This window comes from Protopterus annectens, chromosome 5.part1, assembly GCF_019279795.1.
Source record: "Protopterus annectens isolate FY-2018-M chromosome 5.part1, PAN1.0, whole genome shotgun sequence".
Lineage (NCBI taxonomy): Eukaryota > Metazoa > Chordata > Ceratodontiformes > Protopteridae > Protopterus > Protopterus annectens.
The window spans coordinates 71,196,062-71,210,577 of record NC_056736.1 but is presented as its reverse complement, the minus strand read 5'-3'; the positions used below and the strand labels follow the sequence as shown (position 1 = coordinate 71,210,577).

Here is a 14,516-nt window from a genome sequence, read left to right as displayed (position 1 = left end):
TTGGCCCTTTTAAATCAAGCTAGTAATGGTAGCCATTGTAGATGTATGCAAGTGTGTGCATCGGGAGAATCTAGGAGGCCCCAGCTGTGATGTGGATGCTCATATTTGCTACCAGATGTGGGACTAAGGACTTAAGCAGAAAAGCTCTGATATCAACCTGAGTGACGGCCTCTACTGTTGGTTTTCACCTTGTGTGAACAAATTGTCTGGGAATGGCTCTTGCCCTTTGAAGGACAAATAGGCTAATACATTGTGAAGCATGCTGATGATGACAGACAGCAAGAACCCGTGTCTTCCCCCAATTCAAAAGATAAATAATTGAAGTATTTCAAGATAAGCTGTGAGGAAGGTAGCTTGCTTTAAGTTGTCTAAAAGTGATTGTAGGTTATTGCTCATTACTTGTGAATGCCTGGTGAGGCACACTGCATTTTTAGGGGATTACATAGGATAAGCTGGGGTTGCTAGACATAAGGCAGTTTGTTTATTACAAAGGCTGAAGCATGTGGCAAAGACCAATTTAATTTGAGGACACTTTGTGCAACATTTACATAGTTTTACAGCTCCTGCACTGGGCTGCTTTCACAGACACTGATGACAGTGCTAGAACTTTAAGAGGCAGAGTTACCCAAGCTTGCTGAGTTGATATTAGAAGCTTGATTAAAACTGCTCTGTAAGAAGCTTGTCGTTGAGAGGTCTGTGCTTTTAGTATTAGCAAATGTGCTAGTCTGTCTCCAATAACTGTCAATCAAATGAACTTCTTGCTCCCAGTATATTGGTTGCTAGCTATGAAACATGAGTTTTAATCTCTTTTTTTTCTTATCTGGTTTTGTGTGTCTGTATCATCTGGTTTTGTACATCAGTGTGTTTTGATATTGCCCCACTGAAGTGGCAGAAGTCACTGGAAGACAGTTGTTTGAATATAAAATAACAGAAGGTGGTAACGTATACGTTCAGGATGCTTCTTCATCTGTTGTGTCTTCCAGAGCTTTTCAGTTTTTGAGAGTGCACGTTTCAGGTATTTTTCATTGGTGGAACCACGTATTAATGTGAGGTGAGCTCTGGGTGCTATACATACTTCACTTATTGTTAGTAGCTGTGTGCTATGATGATGGACTAAGTGCCAGCAGAGACTGCACTGCATTTTGTACACATAATCTCCCACAGCTGCCCCTTTTCCACCCTAAACTTGCTTTGCATTTAAATGGCCACACATTTCTTCAGGTGTTGCCCCTGATGGACTTGATAATTGTATGCATATTTGTCAGCTGTTGTCCCCTCCGCTTATAACAAAGCCTATTTTCAGAAGAGTATTCCTATCTGTGAGGAAGTTGTATACAGAGCTATGTGGCACACTTAAATTTAGACACTTGTAGAAATATTCTAGCCTCGTAAAGCCACAATGTTTCTGAGACACATTCAGAAAAAAATGTATACTCAGTTGAGTACAAAGAGTATGCCTGGCTGTACCCTTGAGTGTCTTAATCTGAACTGCACTTCATTTGCTCATTAATAGATTAGAATAGCTTTTCTTTGAGAAGTTTCCTGAGAGGGTTTCACTGTTGCAGTCATCACACGTGGGTTATCTGCCTGCAGGTAGCCCTCAGTCGGCCCGAATACCAGAATCTTGGGATTTCTGCATCGGATGCTGTCGCCTCATCCATGATGTCAGGGGTATAAATCGTGCAGCCGATGCCATTACATTAGCTTTTCTTGCCGCGCGGGAGCCCAAAGCAGAAGCAGTTCGCAAGTGCCGGTCGGCAGCTACCTGAAATTTTCATTTTTCGAGTTTCAAACCTGAAGTCTTCTAAAGCTAAGTACCCCGTTGGGGGATCCTTTTTTCTTGCTCTAACCAATGTCAGAAAAAGTTAATGGTCTTGCCTGGGGAAAGCAAATACCTTACAAAGTTTTTCATTCTTACTGCGTTACCTGTTTAGGCCCAGACCTCAACGTCCCTCGCTGTCTGTTTTCTGCCTTGTTCAATGCCCGAACTATTCATCGTCGGGCTGTTTTTGTTTCTAATTTCCTTTGCTCTCGTTCTCCGTATTCCGAAATGGCGTCGGTAAGCCATCCGACTACCGACCTTCTGAAAAAATGCAAAGATAAAGACAGAGACAGACCGTATAGGTCCAAAACTGTCGACAACGCTTCCGTTAAGCTAGTCGCCAGTCCGCCGGTACTCAGTGAGGTGCTTTCACAGCCCCTGTTACCTGCTTCTACAGATTCGCAGGCCTCTACTGAGACCCATTCGGAGTTCGGCATGCCGCGCAATGCTTCTTCAACTATGGAACCTGCGGATGTCTCTACCTTGGATGGGTCGGGAGCCGCTGTGCAGGCACCGGTTTCTGAGGGGTGTATTCAGACCTGCCAATGTTTGTATTAAACCGGCTACTTCGTTAATGACTAAATCTACTGAATTTCTCAGACCCAGAGTTCTCACTACGCCAAGGAAACAGACCAAAGCACATTCTCAAGCTCCCAGTGCCATAGAAACAAATGCTTAGAATGGCTGAAGAACTTATTACTTTAATTAGGGAAAGCCAGCCTTCCCCCACTAAAAGACAAAGAATTGATTTTCCTTCTGATTCTTCAGCCCATGAGTCTGATGACTCTGACCCCTGTGATTACCAGGACATACCCTTATCTACCTATGAGGACTCAGATGCAGAGAATTCAGTTCCCTCAGCCTCCCACCCAGAGGATCTTTCTTGTGGTGAGACCTTGCATTTCCGCTGTGAATGCCAGGACTACCCAGAGTCCAAAAAGAGACTCAGGGAATTTTTAGCCTTGCCTCAGCATAGGCCTCTAGCTATTCCCCCTGCCCTGGATATTGTAGATGATGTCTTCATGGAATCCAGCCTTACCCCTGATACTTTTATCACCTGCTCGTAGAAAGCCTGACAGATACTACAGAGAACCTCACTCTCACAAATTTCTCTTTAAAAATCCCACTGTGGTTCCAGAGACCATTTCCCAGAGACCTAAAGGTATTAAGGCTTCTACAGCCAAAAGCCCTACCCCTTCGGACAGGGATTCTAGGGCTCTAGACAGATGGGGTAAGAAGGTATAGACCTCTGCAACTTTTGCCATCAGGGCTTTAAATTGCCAGTTTCACATGTTGAAGGTAACAGCAGCATATTATTGATCTAATTAAACTAAAAGTGCTGTTGATTCCTGATTGTGCAGAAAATAAGGACTTACAAGTCTTAATGCATTCTGCAAACCAAGTTGGTAAACATACTTTGCAGTGTGGTTTTGATGCCGTAGAAGCATCTTGCAGGGCTGCTGTCACTGGGTTTGTTCTGAAAAGGCATGCTTGGTTGAAGGAACAAATCTTTGCCAAACCATGTCAAGGCAAAATTAGTTGATGCTCCATTAAACCAAGAATATCTGTTTGGCTCTAAAGCAGAAGTTGTTCTTAAATAGATGGACGAAAAAGCTAAATCCATGCAAACTGTTAAAGATTTCTTACAGGTACAACCACCTAGATTCAGTAGACATTGGCCTTCAAAGAATTGGTCCTTTCCAGTCCCTTCCAGATGATCTCAGCCCAAACCCAGGGGCAACAGACCACAAAGACTACAGTCTCTGGGTATGCACAGATCTAAACAATGGAGTGCTCCCTCCTAAAAAACTGGGAGTGGTAAGCCACCCCCCTACGGAAAAAATTCACAGTGACTTGTCCTTATCCCTTCCCAGCCATGCCCAAGCACTTGCACTCCTAGGAGGAAAACTCGACCTGCATGCAAAAAACTGGGAGTATATTATCCAGGAGCGATGGGTCTTAAACATTGTATCCCAGGGATACAGATTCTTATCTCCACTCTTTGCCAACCCCAAGCAGATTGCCAGACCTTCCTCCAAACCAGTGGACAGAAGCCCAAAAGCAAGTACTTTATCTTCTCAGTATCAGGGCTATTCAAACTGTGCCAACAGAGCAAATGGGACAGGGGTTTCTACTTCAGGCTGTTCCTGGTGCCCAGGAAAGAGAACTCTTGGTGCCCTATTCTGGATCTGTCAACCCTAAACAGCTTCCTGGTGGTACCAAAATTCAAAATGTTTACACTCCAGCAGCTCCTTCCTATGCTAGGCAATGACTCCTGGCTAGTCACCCTAGACTTAAAAGAAGGTTATCTGCACATCCCCATAAGGGAATCTTGCAGGAAATATCACCGTTTCAGGGCAGGCTCTATGCACTATCAGTTCTCTGCACTTCCCTTTGGCTTATCTACTGCACCCAGGGTATTCACAAAGTGCCTGGCTCCAGCTATTGCTTACTGCAGGCAGAGAAATATTCAAATTTACCCATGCCTGGACGATTGCCTGATTCAGGCGGACAGTCAGGAATTGCTACTTCAGCACCTGACATTTGTAAAGAGACTCCTAACTTCTCTGGGGTATACCATCAACGAAAAGAAATCACATCTGGTACCCAGCCAAAAGATTGTATTCCTGGGAGCAAGCTTGAACACAACTTCCCAGATGGCATTCCTCACTCCAGAAAAGCAGGTTTATTTGACAACTTATTTCAAACTACTGGCCACCCAAACTCAACTATCTGCAAGAAAAATACTGCAAGCCCTAGGGTTCATGGTCTCGTGTATTCCACTGATTCCATATGAGGAAACTCCAATAGTACTTAAAAAGTCTCTGGTGTCAACATTCCCAGGACCTGGAAGCAGTGATTCCTATCATTCCTTGCCTAAGGGCAGAGTTCCTATGGTGGGCAGAGGCTTGCAACCACAACAAGGGACTCCCTTTCTCACAACTCCCCACCGTCCAAACCCTGACAACAGATGCATCAGACTATGCATCGGGGGGCTCACCTGGCAGGCAAATGCATTCAAGGCAAATGGAACCCAGGACAAATTCACCTGCATATCAATCAAAAAGAAATGTTAGCTGTACAGAATGCACTGACAGCCTTCAAATACTTTATCCTGCCAGGACAACTCCTGATAAAGACAGACAGCACCACAGTTATGTGGTACATAAACAAGCGGGGAGAACTCACTCCTACTCACTCTGCAGGTTAGCCATGACTCTGTGGAATACAACCTTAAGAAACCAAGTGCACCTGCAAGCTCAATTCCTGCAGGCAAACAAAATTCACTGGCAGACGACTTAAGCAGAAATCTAATGGACCCACACGAGTGGAAACTGGAACCAAACTCATTCAAACTTCTAATACACAGGTGGAGGACACCGGAGGTGGACCTCTTTGCATCCCCCCAAAACCATCAACTAAACAAATTTTGCACCAGAATTCCCCACAGCCAAGCTTGGAATGTGGATGCCCTATCCTTCACATGGGAAACCCTCTCAATCTATGCCTTTCCCCCTCTGCCCCTCCTTCCAAAGGTACTCCTCAAGATCAAATAGGACAGGCCAAGGACAATCCTTATTGCACCAGACTGGCCACGCCAGCACTGGTGCCCACTCCTACGCAGTCTGACAGCAGACCCCCTCTCTGCTGTCCCAGCAGGAGGGACAGATTTTGCATCCTCAGCTGCAAACCCTGAACCTGGCAGCCTAGCTTATTCCCTGAATACATCACCAGCAACCCTCAGCAAACAGGTGCTGGATTTTATCCTTGAGGCCAGGAGGCCCAGTACTAGGAAATCCTATTCAGAAAAGTGGAATAGATACTGTACTTGGAGCCAGTCTCAAGGGAAGGACACAGCCGTGCCCTCCTTGCCTCAAATCCTAGATTACCTAGCAGAGCTGCTCCACAAAGGCCTCTCCTCATCAATTAAGATTCATGCCTCTGCCATCTCATCTCATTACAATACTGAGCCACCCCTCTTCTATCACCCTCTGATCAAACAGTTCCTGAGAGGAGCTAACAATTTAAGATCCCCAAGGAGAGCTCCCAATCTTGCCTGGGACCTTAACATTGTACTAGAGAAGCTCATGCTTCCCCCTTTTGAGCCTTCTGCTAAAGCAGAGTTAAAAGTCCTCTCTTGGCAAACAGCCTTACTGCTAGCCATCACTTCAGCAAGAAGAGTGTCTGAGTTACAGGCCTTTATGGCTGTGGAACCCTTCATTATCTTCCATGCGGACAGGGTTTCCCTCAGGACTAACCCATCTTTTATGCCCAAGGTGGTATCCAGTGTGGCTTTAAACCAATCCATCCATTTGCCAACCATTTTTCCTAATCCTCAGAATAAAGGGGAAAGGATTCTGCGCTCCTTGGATGTGCACAGACAGCTCAGGTTCTACCTTGATAAGACTAAACCTTTCAGAAAATATGACCAGCTGCTGGTCAGCTTTGCTACAGGGTCAGAGAGCAATGCTATTTCAAAACAAAACATTTCTAAATGGATAGCACACTGCATCCATTTCTGCTACAAACACCATGGAAAACCTATCCCACAGAGGATTAGAACACATTCCACTAGGGCTACCTCAACCTCTACAGCTTTTCTCGGGGAGTCCCTACTAGGGACATCCTGGCAACTGCAACCTGGAGTTCTGTACACACTTTCACCAAGCATTACCACTTGCCTATCTTTTCCAAGTCCAGAGCTGGATTTGCCACAGCAGTCTTACAAGGTCTGCTAGCCAGCCCTACTACTTCTTGACTGTCTAATCCCTTCCTCAGCTTTGGGAATCAACCCAGGTGTGATGACTGCAACAGTAAAACACGAAGAACATAGTACAGTTGTGTACACTTACCATAAATGTAGATGTTCGAGTGTATTCACTGTTGCAGTCCTGGTTACCCTCCCTCCAGCCCCCTGTCTTTCTATACTTTCTACCTATCCTCTTTTTTGGCCATATGTTACGGAAATGGTATTTACTTTTTACTGGAGGTGTTCCACACCATTTGATTGCTTCCGATTTTGGGGGCTCCTGACATTGGGGGCAAAAAAACTGATGTAATAGCGTCAGCTGCATGTTTTATACCTCTGACGACCTGACGTCATGGGTGAGGCGACAGCATCTGACGCAGAAATCCCAAGACTCTGGTATTCAGGCCGACTGAGGGCTACCTGCAGGCAGATAACCCAAGTGTGATGACTGCAACAGTGCATACACTGGAACATCTACATTTATGGTAAGTGTACACAACTGTACATGTTTTTCTGCAGGAGTGCCACATATGGATTAGATAAGAGGTAATTCTTATAGTAGAAAGAGAAGGAACTTTCAAAGTGAGAGCATCACTGTCTGGGCACAGTGGGTGTGTGGAAGCTCAAGCCCGAATAAGAGCATAAAGTAGCAGGCATTTCACTGAACTTGCCAGCCAGCAAAGGAAGAGTTAGGAGCAGAAAAGTCTCCTGATACGTTGCAGGATGGTATTCTATAAGCCTTGTCTCTTGACTTTCATTGTTGTGTGTCTGTTGGTACCAGAAGCAGAAAGAAATGAAAGGGTCAGCGGGGAAGCAGTTTGATGGCATTGAGGAGGTGGACTGAGCCCCTTGGAAATACATTTATCCCTTGCACTGGAAACCGGACTGAAATTCACATGGTTATCATTAGAAGACTGAAGGAAATATCAGCTAGAATGTGCCTATCATGTTAAATTTCCAGTTGCACTTAATTCTTCAGTTACAGATCAGGAGATTTACCATTTGTAAGTAGCTGTGTACAAAGACTTGTGTCTGAACCTATTTACTATACTAAATTATATAAATTGTAGAAAGTTTTTGTAAACATGAAATAGCATTGTATTTAAGTGGCTAGTTTCTGAGGTTTTTTTTTTTGGACATTTAACGTTTGATCTGTCCCAGCACTCAGTGCCCGTTGCTCACCTTTAGTTGACAAGTTGTTTTCTGAGCACCAGCAGACACGTTTCCCCTTGCTGCTTTGCTTGTAGTTTGCATATCTGATCATTACCAAGCTTTTTATACTTCTGCTTTCCCGTTTTGAACTGCATTATTTGGAGTTTCAGATTTATACGTTACATCTGGACTTTTAGTTTTGCTCTTTATTAAACTTTATGGCTTTGTCTTGTGCAGGACTTGGCTTTTGGAAAGACGCATGGCGAGACTTTAACATTATATTTTTCTTTTTCTCTTTCTTTCTCTTTAAAATGTGCTTAACTTTAGCAGAGATGTTTGCTGTGTTCCACTTGAAGCCTAAGATTCATGACCAGTATTCAAACTGGTACTGTTATTTGCAGGAGTAAAAAAAAAAAGTGTATTTTTTAAAAAAAATACTTTAAACATAAGTTACCAGGATGTTAGTAGTTTAACAGAACAAAATGCTCCTAGGAATTTTGAAATTTTATTTATGTATGAGAATAGTTAATACAGTTTTCTCAGTTGTTTTTATGTGTTTGTGTGTGCATGTTTGAATGCCTGGAGAAGCAGAACATTTTGTAGCATTCCTAATATTTATTTTAAAGGTTGCATTCAGTTGCTGCATATAGTTTACATCCTTTGCAAGTTAGCAGTGTGCTGAAGTTTTGAATCCTTTGTTTATATCCTGAACATGTACAGTGCCGTTTGTCATAAGCAGAACTCATACTAGTGTTTCTGTTTTGCAGCAGGCGTGGCCTGGAGGAACACAGCAGATTTTGTTGCCTTCTGCCTGGCAGCAATTACCTAGCATGACTCTCCATAACTCTGTTCAACCCACAGCTGTCATTCCAGAGACTTTAGGTAGCAGCCAGCAGCTGCCAGAATGGAGGTAGGCCATTCAGTGTAATAAGCAATTGTAAATATTTCCAAATTATATTGCACATTTTGATTTATGGTATGGTAGTTCAAGGTACATTTCTACAGAGTATCACTGAAAACCCAGGTTTATTTCAGATGGGCTTGTCATCTTCAACTGTGTACCTTTGTTTTTGACACAGAGAACATATCTGTTGGATGTCACACCATAGTCAGCAGGTTAAGTCCTTGGACAGATTTCCAGGAGATTCTTTATACTATAGTGTACCATAGATCCCTTTGCCTAGAGAGGAGTGCTTCCCCCATCTCCTCTGTTTACTATCCTTTTCTCCCTTAGGAACTGTTAGTAGAGTGAATCTTTGCTCTCAGTATCAAACATACTTTTCCCTCTATCTGGACTGCACTGTGATACTTTCTTCATGTGTCCCTTGCCATCAAGAATAGGTTGTGTGTCAGACATGACACCTTTCTATTCAGAGCCTTGTCCATTTTACATTTTGGCAGATTTACACTGTTGGCATTGTTATGCCACATGTTCACCCCATAGAGGGTACCCTTTGCAGTCCTTTTCAGCTAAAGGCCACTTAAAAGCCTGCACAAGCACCATGCTGCTACTTAACCATACATGTAAATGACCAGCTTCTGGACTCATTGCCAGGTCCCCCATGCATGCAGTCACTTTAACACAGTTTAAGCAGTTAACACAGATGTGTGCCTCTCTCTATAACCATGTTTCTAGCTGGACCTTGATACATAAGCACTTCTCATTTGTCTGATACACATTCATTTAGTAAAGTACTTTTTGGTCCCTCTGATTCTTTTGTTTTTAGTGCATGTTTGAAGTTGTAGACATTTGCTTTACACCATTTTGTATAGCACTTAAGCAGAAGCATTGAAAGTATTATTTTCTTGTGTTGACATTCTGCAGTGCTGTTTGGAGACGGCTGTAATGTGTTGCATTAGGTTTTGACACCAGGCAGAGTTGTACTGTTGAAGTCCACATTAAGCTGAGCAAGTAGCATCACTTAAAGCATAGCTTTAAAGTGCTCCATAAATGTATATATTGAGTCAGAAACAAGGATACCCTATCCTGTGCTTCTCCATCGGTGGATGTCTCATTTGGGGACACCCTTTACAAAGGAGGAGGAAGGGAAACCTTCATATGAGAAGCAAAGGGTTTGTACAATCCTACTTAAGATAGAAAGACTTTATGCACTTGCCTGAGTAAAGCCATTTGATGTGTCTCTTTATTAGATGTACTGGACGAGGCATTAATCAGTTCATCATTGGAACCAGACTTGCTACCTCTGCTCCTAGGAAGCCTGACTACTTGTACAGGGTGCAGGATTTCCATAAATTCTTAGATGATCCAGCTGTGATGTCCCTGGATTCCTTCAAGATAATCTGTTTGGCTCCATTTGGTACTCCTGTTCCAAATGACAGGAAGTGTAAGGGGACTCTGCTACATTTAGAGACTCCTATACTGCCCTGGCCTTTAGAACCCTTAAGTGTTCGAGTCACATACTGAAGTATCAGGAGTCTGTACTTGTTGAGTTGAAGTGTAAGGCAGAGAGGATCAAGGACAGGAAGTTAAAAGGGGAGATGCTCACGTTCAAGTCGTGCAGCCTCCAGAATTTGGGGTGAACTAGATGCATCCTGCAGGGAAGCGGCTACTTGGGTCAGTGATGGTGGAGGCATGCTTGGCAGATGACCTAACTCCTGCAAGACCACATGAAGGCAGAGCTCCTGTATGCACCAGTGGAAAAGGATCACTTATTAGGACCTGTAGCTGAAAAAGTGTTTAAAAGACTGGTAGATAAGGGGAAAAAATTATACTGTCTAAAAATTTTTTAAATGTTTTTATTACATGACAGTTGAATTAGTGATATAGATAAATATGTATTAATGGAAACAAACCATAGTTATATTACTCACTGTGTTCATGGAGTGTATATTTTTAACAGTTATTATTCACTCCACATTACATAAAATTCCTCAGTTTCTGACATTCCTTATGCCTCACTCCTCCTCCTGAATAGTAGTCTGCATGTATTATTCCCACAAATTCAGTTTATTTCTATGTAGTCTGCTCCTTCGTTTTCTAAAGATCCCACCTCACGTTTTTTATATCTCCTTCACAATATTTACAGCTGGTTTTGATTTCTATTTTGTAATTGTTTTTTTGGCAGTCTGTAGCATGAAATGTATTAAGGCCTTACTATCAAACCATTTTTTTACATTCCCATTCTCCTAAATATAACCGAAACTAGTTGGCCAAAAGCTGGCCTCCATGTAGGAGAAAGGCACATCTTACAGTTGAAAGACATTATACTGCAGAGGAGAAAAGACAAGCAGAGCAGAAGAAGTAAGCCTCAGGTCCCTTAAGGCATGGTACCCAGTAGAAACTATGATTTGGTTAAGCTTATCCCTCCCTTTCCCATAAAAATTCTGATGCAGTCTTTTCTCATTCCCTTACTTTATTTCAGTTCCCCCCTTCCATACATACAAATAAGGGGCTGAATAGGCCACTTTGTAAAGGAGTGAAAGGTAATCTTCCAGAACCAGTGGGTCCTCAACATTCTGAAAGACAGATAAAAGTTCAAGTTTCTGAACAGACCCACATCCAATGGGATCCCCTACTCCGAGTGAGCAAACACATTTGTTCCATTTCTGCTAGACGGCTTCCCAGCTGAAGGAACTATATAAATAGAGTACCGGATAAAGATGTACGAAGTGTTATCCAAGTCTCTTTCTAGTGCCAACAAAATGAAGTATTTGCAGACCTTGTTCAAGGTATTTTTAGGCTGTGCAAATTCATAAAAGTACCAAAATTCATAATGTTTACACTGCAGGGCTTTTGCACGTACCTTTCCTCAGAACTTCTCTGCCGCCAGTTGAACATCAGCGCTTTGTGCCGTCTTCGCTGTCGGATCTTCAAGTTTGTAAGATAAGTATCCCATTTAGGCTGCTTCTGATTCCTTTTTGTCACTGCATGTCTGTTTAGGTTACATGTCATCCAGAAAGGGAAAGTGCAGATGTACATCGTGTTACCCTGCTGCAGTCATCACACTTTGGTTATCCTGTCATCAGGCGGTCCCGCAGTCGGCCTGAATTCCAAAGTCTTGGTCCAGCGTCGGTTGCTGTCGCTTCTTCCCTGACGTCAGTGCGCCAGGGGTATATAAGAGGCATCCAATGCCATTTTCTTCAGTCTTTCTTGCCGCATGGTGCCCAAAGCAGAAGCAGCTCGCAAGTGCCAGTCGGCTGACACCTGAGATTTTCGAATCGAATTTCAGTCCGAAGTCTTCAAAGCTAAGTACCCCGTTGGGGAACCTTTTCTTGCCTCAGTCCGATGTCAGAAAAAGTTAACAATTGCATTTCTTGTGGGAAGCAAATACCTTATATTCTTCTTGTATTCCTTGCCTAGGCCCAGACCACGACGTCACTGGTTGTCGGTTTTGTGCTAGGTTCAATAAGCGAACCATAAAGCGACGCTTTGATTTCGCACGACACTACTTCGGTAGGAAATTTAATTACACTATGCCGTCGGAGCAACCGACTACCGGCGTACATAAAAAATGCAAAGATAAAGACAGTCAGCCTAGATCCAAGCCAGACTCCGAGGCCTCGGCTGGGCTGGTCGCCGATTCTCCGATTTTCAGTGAGGCGCCTACGCAGCCCCTGACGACCGCAGAATTGGAACCCCAGACCGCTTCGGATTCTCAAACAGAGAGTTCTAGGCCGATGCAGCCATTTTCTTTAGGCCCTACCGACAACATTGCAGAAGGAGAAGCCGGTGCTGCGGAAACACCTTCGGTTACAGAAGGTGTCTTCAGACTGACTACTCTCACCATAAAATCTTATACTAAGCTTAAGACTCCATTAAAACCAAAAAAGACTGCACATCACTCTCCAGTTCAAGGCCCCATGCCTAAGAAACAGATGCTTAAAATGGCTGAAGATTTGATTTCTTTAATCAGGGGTTCCCAACCCCGCCAGACAAAAGGCCTAGACAAGAGGAGGATTATGCCTCCTCTGATCAAGTGTCTATTTCCTCAGGTTCCTCTGAGGAACAGGATTACTCCTTTCCCCCTTATGAAGATTCTGATGCTGAAGATTCCATTCCCTCAGCTTCTCCCCCTGAAGACTATTCCTTTGGGGAAACCTTACATACCATGAGGGAACATTTCCACTGGGAAGGTCAGGACTACTCCGACTCAAAGAAAAGGCTCCGAGAGTTTCTTTTACTCCCCCTGCGCAGACCACTTGCTATCCCTCCAGTTTTAGACATTGTGGATGATGTTTACTTAGAATCTAGTTTAAATCCAGATTCTCTGCCTCCTGCTCCAGCCAAACCAGAAAGATATTATAGAGTGCCTGACTCACACAAATTCCTTTACAAAAGCCCTGTTGCTGACCCAGAGACAATCTCCCAGGGTCCCAAAGGTGCTAAGGCTTCTATGGCTAAAAGTCCTGTACCCTCTGAAAGGGACTCCAGAGCACTAGATAGGTGGGGGAAGAAGGTTTACACCGCAGCTACTCTAGCTATAAGAGCACTAAATTGTCAATTTCACATGCTGAAATACCAGCAATTCCTAATGTCTCAAATAAAACAAAAGATGAGCACGCATCCTCAACAGTCTGAATTCAAAGAAATGCAGGATCTGTTGCATGCAGCTGAACAGGTGGGCAAACATACTTTACAATGTGGATTTGATTCCTTGGAAGCTTCCTGTAGAACAGCTGTTACTGGGTCTGTTATACGTAGGCATGCTTGGTTAAAGGAACAAACTCTGCCTGATCATGTTAAAGCAAAGTTACTAGATGCACCCTTACAGCAGGATGTCTTATTTGGGGTTAAAGCAGAAGAGATTTTAAAGAAAACTGAGGATAAGGCAAAATCTATGCAGACGGTCAAAGATTTCTTACAGGTACAACCCCCACGCTTCAGCAGAAATTGGCCAGCAAAAAATTGGTCCTTTCCAGCTTCTGACAGACCACAGAGGGGTAAATACAGATGCCCAAGGGGCAGAGGACAAGCACAAATCCCTTACAAACCTCGCCAGTGGGGCACTGCAACACAGAAGGGAGGAGAGAAGACAGGTCCTAAACTACTAGAAGACAAACACAATGACTTAAACCTCAAACTGCCAAGCAAAATTCTCTTAGCAGCTCCCTTGGGAGGGAAATTAGCATTTTTATAGACAACTGGTGCATCGTCACAAAGGACAAATGGGTCCTAGACATTATCTCACAAGGATACAGATTCCATTTCCACACCTTGCCAAGGATAAAAGGAATGCCAAACTTGCCACAAAATCAATGGGCAGAGGCACAAAATCAAATTACAGCTCTCATGGACATGAGAGCCATTCAACTGGTACCTACACAGGAGCAAGGCCAAGGATTTTACTCAAGGCTCTTTCTAGTCCTCAGAAAGGACAATGCTTGGAGACCCATTCTGGACCTTTCAATTCTAAACACCTTCTTGCAAGTACCCAAATTCAAGATGCCAACACTACAGCAGCTTCTTCCCATGTTGGGCAAGAAAGCTTGGCTAGTAACGTTGGACCTCAAGGAGGCATACCTGCATGTCCCTATCAGACAAAATTGCAGAAGATACCTCCATTTCATTGCAGGCTCAACCCATTACCAATTATCTGCACTGCCCTTTGGCTTATCTACTGCACCCAGGGTCTTCACAAAATGCCTGGCACCAGTAATTGCATACTGCAGACAAAGAGGAATTCAAATATACCCATACCTGGACGACTGCCTCATCCAAGCAGAAAGCAAGGACATTCTCTTACAACATCTGACTTTTGTAAAACATCTTCTAAGTTGCCTAGGGTACACAGTAAACGAAAATAAATCAGAACTAGTGCCCTCACAAAATAT

General features: G+C 43.6%; 1 protein-coding gene across 7 annotated transcripts in view; it reads left to right on the top strand.

The window, feature by feature from the left end:
• Positions 1-14,516, top strand: part of HIPK1 (homeodomain interacting protein kinase 1) — a 1,001,014-nt gene that overhangs the window by 751,861 nt on the left and 234,637 nt on the right. For 5 of the 7 annotated variants that reach the window (XM_044072892.1, XM_044072895.1, XM_044072894.1 and 2 more), the window contains one exon: positions 8,492-8,634. In XM_044072892.1, the coding sequence (XP_043928827.1) occupies positions 8,492-8,634 (143 nt within the window). The remainder of the gene's footprint in view (positions 1-8,491; positions 8,635-14,516) is intronic. The other 2 variants (XM_044072893.1, XM_044072897.1) reach the window with 1 other exon arrangement.